The sequence below is a fragment of the Oncorhynchus masou genome, chromosome 8, assembly GCF_036934945.1.
Source record: "Oncorhynchus masou masou isolate Uvic2021 chromosome 8, UVic_Omas_1.1, whole genome shotgun sequence".
NCBI lineage: Eukaryota > Metazoa > Chordata > Actinopteri > Salmoniformes > Salmonidae > Oncorhynchus > Oncorhynchus masou.
This window is the reverse complement of record NC_088219.1, coordinates 36,388,623-36,406,813: the sequence shown is the minus strand read 5'-3', so window position 1 is coordinate 36,406,813 and position 18,191 is coordinate 36,388,623. Positions and strand designations below refer to the sequence as shown.

The window sequence follows — 18,191 nt, the reverse complement described above, 5'->3', positions numbered from 1 at the left end:
TGTAAATAGATAGAGGGATATACTGTAAATAGATGGAGGGATAGACTGTAAATAGATGGAGGGATATACTGTAAATAGATAGAGGGATATACTGTAAATAGATAGAGGGATATACTGTAAATAGATAGAGGGATATACTGTAAATAGATAGAGGGATATATTGTAAATAGATAGAGGGATATACTGTAAATAGATGGAGGGATATACTGTAAATAGATAGAGGGATATACTGTAAATAGAGAGAGGGATATACTGTAAATAGATGGAGGGATATACTGTAAATAGATGGAGGGATAGACTGTAAATAGAGAGAGGGATATACTGTAAATAGATGGAGGGATATACTGTAAATAGATAGAGGGATATACTGTAAATAGATGGAGGGATATACTGTAAATAGATGGAGGGATAGACTGTAAATAGAGAGAGGGATATACTGTAAATAGATAGAGGGATATACTGTAAATAGATAGAGGGATATACTGTAAATAGATGGAGGGATAGACTGTAAATAGAGAGATATACTGTAAATAGATGGAGGGATATACTGTAAATAGATAGAGGGATATACTGTAAATAGATGGAGGGATATACTGTAAATAGATGGAGGGATAGACTGTAAATAGAGAGAGGGATATACTGTAAATAGATAGAGGGATATACTGTAAATAGATAGAGGGATATACTGTAAATAGATGGAGGGATATACTGTAAATAGAGAGAGGGATATACTGTAAATAGATGGAGGGATATACTGTAAATAGATGGAGGGATAGACTGTAAATAGATGGAGGGATATACTGTAAATAGATGGAGGGATATACTGTAAATAGAGAGAGGGATATACTGTAAATAGATGGAGGGATATACTGTAAATAGATGGAGGGATAGACTGTAAATAGAGAGAGGGATATACTGTAAATAGATAGAGGGATATACTGTAAATAGATAGAGGGATATACTGTAAATAGAGAGAGGGATATACTGTAAATAGAGAGAGGGATATACTGTAAATAGATGGAGGGATATACTGTAAATAGATGGAGGGATAGACTGTAAATAGAGAGAGGGATATACTGTAAATAGATAGAGGGATAGACTGTAAATAGATGGAGGGATATACTGTAAATAGATAGAGGGATAGACTGTAAATAGATAGAGGGATATACTGTAAATAGATAGAGGGATATACTGTAAATAGATGGAAGGAAAAAGGGAGAGATAGAGGGATATATTGTAAATAGATAGAGGGATAGACTGTAAATAGATAGAGGGATAGACTGTAAATAGATAGAGGGATATACTGTAAATAGAGAGAGGGATATACTGTAAATAGATAGAGGGATATACTGTAAATAGATAGAGGGATATACTGTAAATAGATGGAAGGAAAAAGGGAGAGATAGAGGGATATATTGTAAATAGATGGAAGGAAAAAGGGAGAGATAGAGGGATATATTGTAAATAGATGGAGGTATAGAAAGAAGTCGACACTTACAAGGTGAAGACTTTGTTCCATTCCGGGTTGAGGTTCTTGTAGATGGTGTGTGTTTGTAACCGGTCGTTATTCAGCTCCAAAACACAGAAAGGATCACTCTTACCTACACAGAGACGCAGGCAGTTATACTAAAACCACATGCACACACACACATCCACACACACACACACACACATATACACACATATACACACACACCTTACCTGTGACGTCGGCAGCCATGAGGCCCTCAGCTCTCATCACCTTGACCTGAACTATCCCCACATCTTTCAGGTTAGACAGGGGCCGGAACATGCCCTGGGAGAGAGGGAGAGAAAGCGAAAGACAGAATATTAATTCCTACCAGCGTTTTGGAGAGAGAGTGGTTTGAGTGTATGAGCATTGTGTGAGATCTGTCCTACTGCTCCACCCTCTGGTCAAAAAGAGGTACTACACGGATCCAGTGGTCAGAGAAAGAGACTTACGACCACAACACCACCATATCCCTTAGCGACCTGTAAACTTAACCAAATCCTCTTTTTGAACAGATGTCTTCCTTGAGTTTTCAGGTTGCCAAACATAATGGTGAATAGACTAAGTTGTACTCCCTTTTACTACAATGTTACTCACATATCGGCCCATGATCTCCCTGCGTTCGATGGGGTCGTCGAGCGGGGTGAGTGACAGGTCGGCGATGGAGACGTGTGAGGAGGCTGTCAGAGTGAGCAGCAGCACCACCGAGCCCCGGGACTCCTCCAACGCCAGCTCCAACCGATGGGTGTGTTCCTTAGCAAGGGTGGACAAGTCTAATGTACAGCTGAAAGAGTCACACACACAGAGTTACATACACACACACACATACTCAGTGGGGACGACATGCAGCTAGAAAACACACACACACATACAGAGTTATATACACACATACAGAGTTATATACACACACACACACATACACAAACACACACACAGAGTTAAATACACGCACACACAGAGTTATATACACACACATAGAAAGTGAAATACACCCCCCCATTAAATACACACACACAGTTAAATACACACACACTCAGTGGGGACGACATGTAGCTAGAAAACACCTACACCGACACACACACACACACAAACAGACTCACCGTCCTATGAAGTCATCCCTGCGTCCTGTATCTTTGTCCCAGACTGCAATTTCCAGCACTCCTCCTGTCTCTTCATACAGGTGCAGATCAAACTGCTCTCTCCACTGGGGACACAGCGTCTTAGGCATGGTCTACGGGGAGAAAGAGAGACACTGATGACCTGTGCGTGCGCGTGCATGTGTGTATGCCGCGTCTGTACCTTGCTCCTGTACTTCTGGTTTCCCAGTCTGAACTTTGCATAGGGGTCACTGAGGCCGTTGGGGTCCATGGGGCAAAGGTCACGACCTTCGATCAGAGAGATGCTGACGATGCCTCTCCACAGCTGGTGCTTACGGTGCAGCTCTGCCAAACGCACGGACTGCTGCTGCAGAGACAAAACCCAGAGGGACAGAAAGAGAGAAAGAGAGATAGAGAGAGGGAAAGGAAGAAAGAAAGAACGTCCGTTACATAGATTTTACATTTTGAATCACTTCTGGTGCTAAAAGCAGGAGCACCAACATCATGTCGACCCCGGTGCCAAAATATGGGAGAGGATGACAACCACAACAAACAGCGCTACATCACCTGCACCAGCTGTTAGACAGACTGTCTGCTCAGAGACACATTATCGATTGTACTATAACTCACAACGTGACACCATTGATAAAGCAAAGTCAGTGCTGAAAGGGGAACCCGAGTGCCCGCCTCCGCTGACGCATCAGCTTTGGATTGCACCAATTAGACGTGAGTAACAATCACGCCTCACTTCTTTGGCGGTCTATTTAAGGTGAGCGCCTCTGATTCTCTAGTATGCCTGTTCTTATTTTGCTCCCAACCCCAAGCCTCCACCTGTTCTGCTTCCCTGCTGGGGGATTGGTGGAGCTCACTGCTTGCAGTGAGGTCTGCACAACGCATCACCGGGGGCAAACTACCTGCCCTCCAGGACACCTACACCACCCGATGTTACAGGAAGGCCATAAAGATCATCAAGGACATCAACCACCCGAGCCACTGCCTGTTCACCCCGCTATCATCCAGAAGGCGAGGTCAGTACAGGTGCATCAAAGCTGGGACCGAGAGACTGAAAAACAGCTTCTATCTCAAGGCCATCAGACTGTTAAACAGCCACCACTAACATTGAGTGACTGCTGCCAACACACTGACACTGACTCAACTCCAGCCACTTTAATAATGGGAATTGATGGGAAATTATGTAAATATATCACTAGCCACTTTAAACAATGCTACCTTATATAATGTTACTTACCCTACATTATTCTTCTCATATGCATACGTATATACTGTACTCTATATCATCGACTGCATCCTTATGTAATACATGTATCACTAGCCACTTTAACTATGCCACTTTGTTTACATACTCATCTCATATGTCTATACTGTACTCGATACCATCTACTGTATCTTGCCTATGCTGCTCTGTACCATCACTCATTCATATATCCTTATGTACATATACTTTATCCCCTTACACTGTGTATAAGACAGTAGTTTAGGAATTGTTAGTTAGATTACTTGTTGGTTATTACTGCATTGTCGGAACTAGAAGCACAAGCATTTCGCTACACTCGCATTAACATCTGCTAACCATCTGTATGTGACAAATAAAATTTGATTGATTGATTGATTGATTGATCATTGTATATATCGATGCTTTGCTTGGGCAGTGAGCTGCCCTGAAGGAGCAGAGCCCATATCGCCAAGACTTGCATTATTCGTTCTTTAATATATGGCGAAACATATTTCGACATGGTGTTTCCTTGCTGAACAATTGTGTTTAGAATTAGGGTTTTAATTATCTTTAAGATCCAGAGCTTATCTCTGTGATTAAAATGGGACAGTGTTCTTTCTGGTGTGGCAGTAAGACTGACCCTGCAGGAGAAAAAAATAAACTGCCTAGACCAGCATATGCTGGTGACTAGAGCTGGTTTTGCTGGTGACCAGCCTTTGTTGTGTTTTGGACACTTTTTGGACACTAGCTGGTGTGCTAGTGTCCATCTTATGCTGGTATTTTTTATTGATTTTAATTTGACCTTTATTTAACAAGGCAAGTTAGTTAAGAACAAATTCTTATTTTCAATGACGGCCTAGGAACAATGGGTTAACTGCCTTGTTCAGGGGCAGTATGCTGGTGACCATGCTGGTAAACCAGCATAACCAATTAGACCATGCCGTTCAGACCTGTTTGACCAGCTACTGTAGACCAGGGATGGGCAAATATTTGTCTTTTTTTGGAGCTCAGTCGGCGTCTCAAATTACCGTCAAGAGTTATAATCGTAAAATACACAAGGTGCAATTTCGAAATTTGGTTGAGAGTCTGCAGGTTTAAAAAAAAAATCTTACTATGTCAGCCACTGGCAGTCATTCAATTAGCTCATATCAGCTGCCAGTTTTTGATTTATAAATTAGTCTAGCCAGCTATCAAACTTGTAGTAATCATGGTCAGATTACCGACCAGGGGGCCCCCATTGATTTTGTTCTCACTCAGATATCATATTCAAAACTGCAAACTTTTCTCTTCAACCTATGGCAGAAATGTGTAGAATTACAGGGACTGAGCTGTAAAACTGCACATTTCACTCCGCCGCATTGCTGAATGAGTAGAGGGCCAACAACTTCCAGAAGGCAAAGGGCCAAATCTGACAGTATAATGTGGGTATGGATGTGAGTACGCAGACCTGCCAGTCACTGCGGCCCCTCATGATGCCGTTCAGTGGAGGGGGATGAGGGGATAGAGCACAGCAACACCAACACAACACAGCACTGGGATGGATGCGGCTGCTACACACACACACACACACACACTGGGTATGGCTAGAGATAGGAGCTGATGCTATTTGTCATAGTTTTACCTTACTGGATCGCCTCCAGGTCCGTTTGAGCAGCATGGTCTAGAAATAAGACACATTATTTCAAAGAGCACTCCATTCAACATAGACTCCCATCTCCGCAGCACTCCACCAATCAGGCCTTTATGGTAGAGTGGCCAGACAGAAGCCACTCCTAAGTAAAAGGCACATAACAACCAGCTTAGAGTTTACCAAAAGGCACCTATAGGACTCAGACCATGAGAAACCAGATTATCTGGTCTGATGAAACCTAGATTGAACTTTTTGGCCTGAATGCCAAGAGTTAAGGCTGTAATGTAACAAAATGTGGAAAAAGTCAAGGGGTCTAAACACATTGAGGGCACTGTATGTAGAGTAGTTGGAATAAGTGGATATACTTTATACGCAAACCATCAACTACAGGGCCCAGCCATCAACTACAGGGCCCAGCCATCAACTACAGGGCCCAGCCATCAACTACAGGGCCAAGCCATCAACTACAGGGCCAAGCCATCAACTACAGGGCCAAGCCATCAACTACAGGGCCAAGCCATCAACTACAGGGCCAAGCCATCAACTACAGGGCCAACCCATCAACTACAGGGCCAAACCATCAACTACAGGGCCAAGCCATCAACTACAGGGCCAAGCCATCAACTACAGGGCCAAACCATCAACTACAGGGCCAAGCCATCAACTACAGGGCCAAGCCATCAACTACAGGGCCAAGCCATCAACTACAGGGCCAAGCCATCAACTACAGGGCCAAGCCATCAACTACAGGGCCAAGCCATCAACTACAGGGCCAAACCATCAACTACAGGGCCAAACCATCAACTACAGGGCCAAACCATCAGCTACAGGGCCAACCCATCAACTACAGGGCCAACCCATCAACTACAGGGCCAACCCATCAACTACAGGGCCAAACCATCAACTACAGGGCCAAACCATCAACTACAGGGCCAACCCATCAACTACAGGGCCAACCCATCAACTACAGGGCCAAACCATCAACTACAGGGCCTAACCATCAACTACAGGGCCTAACCATCAACTACAGGGCCAAACCATGAACTACAGGGCCTAACAATCAACTACAGGGCCAAACCATCAACTACAGGGCCAAACCATCAACTACAGGGCCAAACAATCAACTACAGGGCCAAACCATGAACTACAGGGCCTAACAATCAACTACAGGGCCAAACCATCAACTACAGGGCCAAACCATTAAGTCTACAGACCTCTTGCACTGTTTTCACATTTTGCTGCTTTGATGTTACATCTAAAATGGGATTAAATTAGATTTTTTTAACCAACAAATCTATGTAACCTATTCCACATTTTCAAAGTGAATTTTTTTGAAAAAATGTCTTCCAAATGTCTAAAAACCTGTGATGAACAAAGATGTCCTGATTGCAAATTGCAGTGTATTCGAAGGTCTTCTAAAGTTGGTAATTTCCACTTTAAAATGTCAGACTTGATTTTACCCTAACTAAAAATGTATCAACTCATAAAAATTGTCCAATAATTATAATCCACATAATTATTCACAGTTCCTGTTGCTGCAGGATTATTTTTCTGCTGTGAGAAACTGGTCAAATAAGATGTATTTGCCATTTTGTATTGCAGTATTACTTAATGGCCTTGTGGCAACCAGGCCAGTAATGAGGAGTGAATGTGATGTTGTTGATCCTCTCTATTTCCAAGTGTTGTTGTGGCAGCATCATGTTATGGGAATGCTTGTCACTGGCAGGGAATGGGGAGTTTGTCAGCATCAAAATAAATATGAAAGGAGCCAAAGCCAAGAGGTTAAAGGTTTGTGGAAAACCTGCCGTAGTCTTCTGAAAACCTAACCCTGGGAAAGAGTTTTATTTTTCAGCGGGACAAATACACAAATTGTATAGCCAAAGACCCACCAGAATGGCTTTCCAAGAGGTGGTGTCTCAGTCCTGACTTAAATCTGCTTGAAAATCAGAGACAAGGTTTGAATATTGCTGTCCATCAATGATTCCCAAACTATTTTTACTGAGCTGGAGCAATTTGGTCAAAATCAATGGATATGTGTTGCCCTAAAAGTTGGGCAAGTTTGGTAGAATCTTATTCAAAATGATTCACAGCCAAATTTTTTATTCATTTGGAAAATCTTCTATGATTTTTCTTTCAGTAGATGGTGTAAATTGGTGGGGGAAAAAACGGATTTAATACCCCTTTTAGATTTGATTTCAAGGTAGCAACATGTGAAGACTGCAAGGGGTGTGTAGAGTATCACAGTATTGATAAGAGACACTTCACTGGTTCTGATCAGTAGCCCCGCCCCCTCTCTCTATCTCCACCCCCTTTTTCTCTTTCCCTGCCCCACAATGTCTCCCAGAGTGGAAGAGGGTCATACTTGAAAGGCCAACCTGTGTACACTGTAAAAAATAGAAGAAAGAGAAGTTGTTTCCACATACAATTGTGAGGCAACCAGTTGCTATAGGATTGTGAATTTGCTCAACAGGAATTTCAGAAAAATCACAATCCTATTGCAACTGGTTGCCTTGTTCGTTGAAGCAACTTTTTTTCTTCTTCTTTGCCGTTCGTGTAGCCGTCGGGTCCAAGTCTAATTAACCCAGCAGATCATGCATAATACATTTGACAGGATTAATTTTACATCCTGGCACCGCAGATGCCTCGTCCCCCTCCGATGTGGAACACAAAATAACGGAACAGGACAGAGTATTCCAAATTCACGCTTCCAGTTCCACACTGCTCCAGATACAGACGCAAAAAAAAAAAAATACGGTCTAAGATGCTGCTGTAATTAAGGCTTTAATTAAAACTAATCAAGGGGTAAGAACCCAATAAATTCCCATGATGGATATTAAATCTGTGTGAAAGAGTGTCAGGGAGATGGAGAGAGGGCATGCAGGAATATTAAGCCAGGCTACATCAGGCTAAAAGAGACTAATTGGAGTTGGCAGGTATGGAATATGCTACAGGAGGCTAACTACTCACTTTGTTCACATAAGGCTTCCAACGATGCTCCTTTACCACCTCATTTGTCTGTTGGACGCAAACAGTTCACAGACTCAGCACCACTAGACCCTCAATACACTATAGCTACTGGCTGCCTTACATTTCCTCAGAGCTAAACGTGTTCAGTGCTGGGCTGGAACAGAAACCTGCACCGCCCTGTAGTTTTTCCGGGACTGCAGTGATCTGGTTCCCTTACCGTGCATCTCGTCAAAAATGAAACGTGTTAGTGCCAGGCTGGAGCAAAACCCTCTCCTATAGTGATAACTGTTGTCAGTGGGTGGTGTAACACTTACAGTGGCATCTCTGTGCGGCTCCTCTATGGAGCCGTCTTTAGGCCTTAAGGTGACGGTCAGCTCCAGTGTTCCCAGGTCTACATCAGGGTAGTGAGGGTCCTGCAGTGTTAGATTAACTGGTATTGCCCTGCACAGGAATAGATCACATTCAATTTGTGTGTGTCTGAGTGTGTGTGTGTCTGTGTAACGCTCATCGTTGCATGAAGAAGGATCGGACCAAAGCGCAGCGTGGTAAGTGTTCATGATTTTTTGGTCATACCCTGACCAAACCAGTGGGACTTCGGCCGCAAAACCTGAACCTATAGGGGAGGGTCTGGGTGGGCATCTATCCGCGTGGCAGCTCTGGTGCGGGACGTAGACCCCGCTCCACCTCTAGTTTGGCCCACTTTGGTGGCGCCTCTAGTGCGAGGACCTCGCTGCGGGCCCCCGGACTGGGCACCCTCGCTGCGGGCCCCCGGACTGGGCACCCTCGCTGCGGGCCCCCGGACTGGACACCCTCGTTGCGGGCCCCCGGACTGGACACCCTCGTTGCGGGCCCCCGGACTGGACACCCTCGTTGCGGGCTCCGGACTGGACACCCACGCTGGAGGCTCCGGACTGGAGGGCGTCGCTGGAGGCTCCGGACTGGAGGGCGTCGCTGGAGGCTCCGGACTGGAGGGCGTCGCTGGAGGCTCCGGACTGGTGGGCGTCGCTGGAGGCTCCGGACTGGAGGGCGTCGCTGGAGGTTCCGGACTGGAGGGCGTCGCTGGAGGTTCCGGACTGGAGGGCGTCGCTGGAGGGCGTCGCTGGAGGCTCCGGACTGGAGAGCGTCGCTGGAGGCTCCGGACTGGAGGGCGTCGCTGGAGGCTCCGGAGCCTCCAGTCCGGAGCCTCCAGCATCGCCCTCCAGTCTGGGGCCCGCAACGAGGGTGCCCACTCCGGTGAATGCCCACTTTAGTCCGGAACCTCCAGAGTGCAGGCACAGGTCGAACCGGGCTGTGGGGGGGGCTGGAGATCTAGTGTTTGACACTTGCACCTCTCCATTTGGCTGAATGCCCACTTTAGCCCAGGACGGGCGGGGTGCAGGCATAGGATGCACTGAGCAGTCATAGCGCACCGGAGACACAGTGCGCAGAGCCGGCGCAGGATACCCTGGGCCGAAACGGCGCACCGGAGAACAAGCCTGCTGAGCTGCCACAATCTGCCATGGCACTCTAGCGTGGCACTTGCGGAGGGCTGGCATATAGCGCACCGGGCTATGAGCACGCACTGGAGACACTGTGCACTTTACCGCATAACATGGTGCCTGACCAGTATCACGTTCCTTCCCTCAGGTCTTTAGCCTGACTCCGCCAATCTCCCTGCTTTTGGGGGGCTTTTGCCTCTCGTGCTTCGCTGACTTGCCTCATATCGCCGCCTCTCAGCTTTAGCTGCCCCCAGTTCCTCTTTCGGACGGCGATATTCCCCAGCCTGCCCCCAGGGTCCTCTCCCGTCCAGGATTACCTCCCAAGTCCACGAATCCTGAACCCTCTGCTCCTCCATACCACGCTGCTTGGTCCGTTTGTGGTGGGTAGTTCTGTAACGCTCATCGTTGCATGAAGAAGGATTGGACCAAAGCGCAGCGTGGTAAGTGTTCATGATTTTTATTAAAACTGAACACTAGAACAAAAATAAAAAAGCGAGAAACGACAACGAACAGTTCCATCAGGTGCAGAAAACACTAAACAGAAAATAACTACCCACAAAACACAGGGGGGAAAAGGCTATTTAAGTATGGTTCCCAATCAGAGACAACGATAGACAGCTGTCCCTGATTGAGAACCATACCCGGCCAAAACAAAGAAATGCAAAACATAGAAAAATGAACATAGAATGCCCACCCAAATCACACCCTGACCAAACCAAAATAGAGACATAAAAAGCACTCTAAGGTCAGGGCGTGACAATCGGAGTGTGTGGATGTCTGTGTGACACCAGGTCTCAGGTAGGGTCCGGTTCGACTGGAGGAACAGAACAGAGGACGTCAGAGGAAAACAGGTTGCAAAACCCGGGAGCCACAATAGCTGATGACGTAATGCGGTCATGTGGTTTCGTGTGGCTTAAGGTTGTGAGTTCGTCATATACACAGACTGAAAATGCATGCACTCGCTGTACTGTAAGTCGCTTTGGAGAAAAGCTTCTGTCTGACAGGTGATCTGCATACTGTATGCACAGTATATGCCAAAACAGTCCACAAACAGGTGATATACAGATGCCATAGGCCTACAGTACCGCTGTTGCTCCAGGGACTCCAGGTAGAGGTAAGCTGAACCCATGAAGTCATCCTGAAGGCCGAAGTCATAGTCAAACACCTGCAGGGAAAACACACACCATCTGTGTTAGAGTGTGTGTCTAAGAGCGTGTGTGTGTGTGTGTGTGTGCGCGCGTGCATGTTCGTTACCTTGACATAGAGAGGTTCCTGCAGACTGTCCACCAGTAGTTTAGTCCCCTCGTCCCAGACAGGGTTAAGGTTCTTGTGGATGGTCTTACTGCGAAACACCTCCTTCCCGCACAGCTTAAACTTCACATATGGATCACTGGTACCTAAGAGGGTGGAGAGAGAGAGAGGGTGGAGTGAGAGAGAGGGTGGAGTGAGAGAGAGGGAGAGAGAGAAAAAAGTGAGACAGACTTTTCATGATTTAGTTTTTTTTTTTTTACAAAAGTCCAACCCTGTACTTCCCAACCCCCTAAAGATAGATGGACAGATATACTGTATATGACTTGGTACCTCCTCTGTCCCGTATGGCCAGGTTGTGTCCTCTCTTCAGCACTATGTCCAGCTGGTACATCTCTGAGCTGGGCAGAGCTCTGTCCGAGTTAACCCCCGAGGCACCCATAACCTGGGGAGAAAGAAGAGACAGATGTTTAAAAATACAGACAGACAGACAGACAGACAGACAGACAGACAGACAGACAGACAGACAGACAGACAAAGCTGACATCCAGAAAACATGTTGGTCAAAACACAGCATCGGAACGAGGAATCCAACTTCCTGCACCAGAGATGCTTTCAGCCTTACAGCTCCTACAGGAGCGAAGCTTTCACCAGCAAACACAGTGGAGAGCATAATATTCACCATAAAAGCGACCGTAAAGCTTAGTCCCGTTCCTCTGCTGTGGACGTGTGTGTCGGCAGGGCACACACGTTTCCAGTGAGCAGACGGCTATCAGTGTGGGTCTCATGTACCAAGAGAAAACCAATGAAACAGCACATCTACAGGGACACCACTAACAGGATGTTGCATGAGAACGACTTCCTGAGCTGAGTGTGAGCTTCTTATCTACAATACATATCCATTCCGGTGTCAGGGGCAGCTGATATATTGTCCCCACTTACACCCAAAAAACGAATCTGGTGATCAGGACATAGACCAAGCCCAGGGATAAACACCAACCCTACAGTATTGCATCCCAGATCACATAGTGATTACAGTGTACACACACTGCCAGTGCCGGCTTTGTCTCCCGAGTTTGGTTCCGTGGATTATACATAGCTGTACCTTATAATTACACTGTGGTTACCATAGTAATTCTCTCCCGCTCTCTCTCTCTCTCTTTCTCCCTCCAGGCGCACTCAAACACACAGACACACTTAAATCAATGGCGGTCAGCAACCCAGCAACTTAAAATGAAGTGCTCTGTAACACCTAAGCGAGTGGCAACTGAGCTGGCACCAACGCGAAGGAGGCGAAAGCTGAACTTTGCTGGATGTTTTCGAAAGATGACATGATGTGTTGTAACACCACTTAATCAAGTGTTGAGTAACACCTTCCCAGGGCCTGGGAGACAATACCGGAAGAGGTTGAAAACACTATTTTGGCGGATCGAGTTTGGTTCAGTGCAGAAGTTCTCTGTTGGTGTTGTTTCCCTGTCTAAATCTTCTAAACACTATCTGGTGTTTCAGCGTTAGAACAGCTCTTCTGCAGTATGTTAAAAATGGATTGATGTTCAGCATCTGATCGGTTGCCCGTTTTGGTAGGCTTGTTGAGCACAGGGCTCAACCCACCAACAGTAACTAAAGGTTTTTACAACAAGCACTATATTTGCCTCTTCCGTCAAAAGGCAGAAATGTGGGAATGGGAAGTCTCACCATCGAACATCATTTTTGATTTATGGTTTTGATATCAATTCATCATGATCCATTACGCCTCCTGGCACAACAAGCTGCTTAATACTCATATAGAAGTTTACTTTTCATCCTTCAAACGTGCATTCTGTGAAATAATCATAAAGTCTAAAACATTTGAATTACCCATAATCCTCAAAAAAAGAAAGAAAAAAGAGCCACGTGACAAGATGTTTGATTCAAACCAAATCAGTTCAATCACAAAATGTTCTCTCTTTGGTTTGTTGCCCTCATAAAAGTTAATTATATTTTGAGCAACATGTTTAAGTTGGATTGATTCTTACATTGAAACGACTTGCATTCATTTTCTATGAAGTATTTGTGTTTTTGTTTGTTGTTGTTGTCAATTGAAATTGAAACGACTTGCATTCATTTTCTATGAAGTATTTGTGTTTTTGTTTGTTGTTGTTGTCAATTGAAATTCAGCCCAGAATAATGTTTCACGGTGTGGCTGTGTGGTTGAGTGTGTGGAAATTCTAATCAATTCCAAAGAAATGCACCATCTTACTGCCCCAGGGGTTCAATTTCCGCTTTCCGCCTGTCCCACTTTCACTCCTTCTCTGTCTCCTCCTGTTTCTATTCCGTCTAAATAAAGCATTGAAAAAGGTGGAACTCCACAAAAATATTCTCCACAGGGTGTTATCTTTCATCAACATTTAGGCTATAACTCATTTGCATGTAACCATTTGATTGTATGAGAGACAGTCTGCCCCCCCCAAAAAAAAAAAAAAAAGCCCAACTGAAAAAAACATTTTTATGCTGCCTTTTACATGCATTGACCCCCCACCCCCCCAACGTTCTCCTAAAAAACAATATTCAGATTGAATAACCACTTTGGGCGTTCCAGAGTACTATTCTGTTCTAAAACGTTCTTTCTCTCATAACACTGACATTGGTGTTTACATCCAAACACCAGATCTCCGGTTAGGGTGCATTACATTTCATGGTTTCATTACACAATCATGGTGTTTTGAGTCTTTCCATCAGATATCTGCCATCTCATGATATCAACAACAGACCATCACTCAGACACAACCTCTCTGTGCACACGATCAATAATAGTGATCTGTACTAACAATCAATCAGAGTGATGTGATTAGTCTCGCTATGGCTGGGAGAAGGGGGGGGGGGGTAGTCGATAGACTACGAAACAGGAGAGAGGTATTGGCCAAACAACGACAAGACACTTGACTGGCCTGGTACAATTGAGCCAATGGAAAAATGTCAAACGTTAAAACCAATTGTATTATGCGTCTGTATGCCTGCCTATTAGGATGTGGCCCCGAGTAGTGCATTATGTACAGTGAATGGATAAGGTTTGATTCTGGACTAAGCCATATGTCTAACCAACCAGGCTGTGGCCCTGAGTAGTGCATTATGTACAGTGAATGGATAAGGTCTGATTCTGGACTAAGCCATATGTCTAAACAACCAGGCTGTGCGAGTGTGAACAGTGTGATACAAGCGAAAACTGAATCTCTGATCATTGCTCAATTTAACCAACCTATTAAAAACACACACACCCTAAATCAGCTACAATCCCAACTACTACAAGCCCCAATAGAAACTACAATACATAATAAACCCATGTCACACCCTTTGAACATTTACTAAGCATTTGATTGTATGAGAGACAGTCTGCCCCCCAAAAAAAACAACATATTTTTATGCTGCCTTTTACATGCATTGACCCCCCACCCCCCAACGTTCTCCTAAAAACAATATTCAGATTGAAGCTGCCTGCAGCCATCACTCAGACACAACCTCTCTGTGCACACAATCAATAGGTGATCAATAATAGTGATCTGTACTAACAATCAATCAGAGTGATGTGATTAGTCTCGCTATGGCTGGGACGATCTCCACAGGCCTTTGGTACTAAAGGAGATGAGCACTGCTGGGCTTATAATACACACTGATCAGGTACAATCCTATCAGCAGGCACTGACATACATGCAGTACAGGGTATTTCAGAAGAGAGACTGTGTCTGTGTGTTGGTTATTTAGTGAGACAAGCAGCCAGTATAGGCTATCTCCGTGACATGACAACAGACATGTTTCAACTGGCTAAATGTACCGTGAGCTCAACTTTGTGACCAAATGGAGAGAAAAAAAATTCAGAGGGGGGTTTAAGTGTACAAAAGCAATCAAAGAATTAGTCTCTCTCTCTCTCTCATATATATATATTATATATATATATATATATATCTATATATTGAGAGTTTCAATATATATATATATATCATTAAAAAAGTTTCAAGGGCACTTATCATCATTAAGTAACATAATAGATGCAAAGCATTGAATATTTAAAATCATGCACTCCCCCCCAAAATGTTTTACTTTGCCCCTGAATTTAACAGTAGGGTACTCCCACATAATTTGAAGGAATGTGCCTATCTGATTTAGGCGACACAGTGCACAGTAAAACGCATCCTTGGTGCATCGTAAAACGCTTCCTCGGTGTTAAATACAGTCTGTGAACAAACTTCAAACGAATTGATGGTTCAGATTACAGGATGCCAAGGTTTTTGCCAAATTCTGTTCCAGTTAAAAGGTTGTTCAAATTCAATTAGATCTGTGAACCATATGTTTTAATGGCTAGCTCAGGATATGAATTTACCAAAGGTTGTTAATATATAGTATTATAGAGATCAATCCGTTCAGGAGCCCACATAATTAATTTTTAAATGTCATCATTGGATGGTTCGGTAGTTGTGTTTCCCAAGGGACCCCACAGGCCAGAGTCGCTGACCTAAATTGTAAATTATAGGGGGAAAAGGAGTTTCCTGAGAACGTGTATGTATCTTTCGAATCTTGGAATGTTCTCAAACCATTACAGCCCATGAGGGTACGGATTCCACATTTGGCCCATTGGTGGGATGCAAAAGGACGCCCTCCAGATCGCAAGGTATTATTGTGAAATTCTGCAGCATGGGCATGCAATTTTCATTCCCAGTTATATAGTATTAAAAAAAATTAGACCAAATACAAATAGTGTGAGCATTAATACTACCAAAGTGTAGTTGACATTGTTTAAGGGACATATCAGTGAAGACCACCTCTTCCAGGGCAATCGGAGACACCATATTTCTCTCTATACTCAGCTAGGGGACAAAAGAATGCTAGTGCCTGGAAATACAATTTAAAAAGTTTGGTACGGATAGTCCAACATCTTTCCCTCTTTGTACATTTATCCGTGATCATATACCTTGCCATATACATTTTGAAACCACACTATGAAACGTATCCCAATAACCAGTAGGGGGAGACAAGGGAAGTACTGAACTACAGAAATTCAGCCGCGGCAATATAGTCATTTTGACAATTGATATTCTGCCTGTTAAAGCAACTGGGATATTATTGTATCTACTGAGGTTAGATTGAATTGATTTAAAATCAAATCAAATTTTATTTGTCACATGCGCGGAATACCACAGTTGAAATTACAGTGAAATGCTTACTTACAAGCCCTTAATTAACCAACAATGCAGTTTTAATAAACAACCTAAAAAAAGTAAGAGATAACAACAAATAAGTAAAGGGTAAATAACAACGTGGAGGCTATATACAGGGGGTACTGGTAAAGAGTCAACGTGGAGGCTATATACAGGGGGTACTGGTACAGAGTCAACAGCGGGGCTATATACAGGGGGTACTGGTACAGAGTCAACAGCGGGGCTATATACAGGGGGTACTGGTACAGAGTCAACGTGGAGGCTATATACAGGGGGTACTGGTACAGAGTCAACAGCGGGGCTATATACAGGGGGTACTGGTACAGAGTCAACGTGGAGGCTATATACAGGGGGTACTGGTACAGAGTCAACGTGGAGGCTATATACAGGGGGTACTGGTACAGAGTCAACGTGGAGGCTATATACAGGGGGTACTGGTACAGAGTCAACAGCGGGGCCATATACAGGGGGTACTGGTACAGAGTCAACGTGGAGGCTATATACAGGGGGTACTGGTACAGAGTCAACGTGGAGGCTATATACAGGGGGTACTGGTACAGAGTCAACGTGGAGGCTATATACAGGGGGTACTGATACAGAGTCAACGTGGAGGCTATATACAGGGGGTACTGGTACAGAGTCAACGTGGAGGCTATATACAGGGGGTACTGGTACAGAGTCAACGTGGAGGCTATATACAGGGGGTACTGGTACAGAGTCAACGTGGAGGCTATATACAGGGGGTACTGGTACAGAGTCAACGTGGAGGCTATATACAGGGGGTACTGGTACAGAGTCAACGTGGAGGCTATATACAGGGGGTACTGGTACAGAGTCAACGTGGAGGCTATATACAGGGGGTACTGGTACAGAGTCAACGTGGAGGCTATATACAGGGGGTACTGGTAAAGAGTCAATGTGCGGGGGCACCAGTGTCAAGGTAATTGAGGTAGTATGTACATGTGCATGTAGGTACTCATGTACATATTACCTTGTATGCAAATAGCCTAGAAGGCCATTTGATTAGATGTTCAGGAGTCTTATGTCTTGGGGTAGAATCCTTTTTAGGGCGTTCCTTGATATAGAGATCCTGGACGGCAGGAAGCTTGTCCTTGGTGATGTCCTGGGCGGTACGCACTACCGTCTGTAGTGCCTTGCGATCGGAGGCCGAGCAGTTGCCATACCAGGCAGTGATGCAACCAGTCAGGATGCTCACGATGGTGCAGCTGTAAAACCTTTTGAGGATCTGAGCACCCATGCCAAATCTTTTCAGTCTCCTGAGGGGGAATAGGTTTTGTTGTGCCATCTTGTGTCTTGGTGTCCTTGGACCATGTTAGTTTGTTGGTGATGTGGACACCAAGGAACTTGAAGCTCTCAACCTCCTTGACTACAGCCCTGTCGATGAGAATGAGGGAGCACGCTGTCCTCCTTTCCCTGTTGTCCACAATCATCTTCTTTGTCTTCATCACGTTGAGGGAGAGGTTGTTGTCCTTCCACCACACGGTCAGGTCTCTGACATCCTCCCTATAGGCTGTCTTCATCGTTGTCGGTTATCAGGCCTACCACTGTTGTGTCATCGGCAAACTTAATAGTGTTGGAGTCGTGCCTGACCATGCTTTCATGGGTGAACAGGGAGTACTGGAGGGGACTGAGCACGCACCCCTGAGGGGCACCCGTTTTGAGGATCAGAGTGGTGGATGTGTTGTTACCTACCCTTATCACATGGGGGCGGCCCGTCAAGAAGTCCAGAATCCAGTTACAGAGGGAAGTGTTTAGTCCCAGAGTCCTTAGCTTAGTGATGAGCTTTGAGGGCACTATGGTGTTGAACGCTGAGCTGT

At 44.9% G+C, this 18,191-nt stretch overlaps 1 protein-coding gene across 5 annotated transcripts in view; it reads right to left on the bottom strand.

The window, feature by feature from the left end:
* LOC135544591 (multiple C2 and transmembrane domain-containing protein 1-like) overlaps positions 1–18,191 on the bottom strand; it is a 56,002-nt gene that overhangs the window by 8,525 nt on the left and 29,286 nt on the right. The window contains exons 1-11 of one of the 5 annotated variants that reach the window (XM_064972326.1): positions 11,847–11,974; positions 11,498–11,609; positions 11,171–11,313; positions 11,002–11,081; positions 8,753–8,879; positions 5,463–5,501; positions 2,810–2,974; positions 2,611–2,741; positions 2,108–2,294; positions 1,702–1,795; positions 1,499–1,601 (exon numbers count right to left, since the gene is read on the bottom strand). In XM_064972326.1, the coding sequence (XP_064828398.1) occupies positions 1,499–1,601; positions 1,702–1,795; positions 2,108–2,294; positions 2,611–2,741; positions 2,810–2,974; positions 5,463–5,501; positions 8,753–8,879; positions 11,002–11,081; positions 11,171–11,313; positions 11,498–11,609; positions 11,847–11,849 (1,184 nt within the window). In that variant the 5' untranslated portion in view covers positions 11,850–11,974. Of the gene's footprint in view, positions 1–1,498; positions 1,602–1,701; positions 1,796–2,107; positions 2,295–2,610; positions 2,742–2,809; positions 2,975–5,462; positions 5,502–8,752; positions 8,880–11,001; positions 11,082–11,170; positions 11,314–11,497; positions 11,610–11,846; positions 11,975–18,191 lie in introns of those variants that run through there. The other 4 variants (XM_064972322.1, XM_064972323.1, XM_064972324.1 and 1 more) reach the window with 4 other exon arrangements.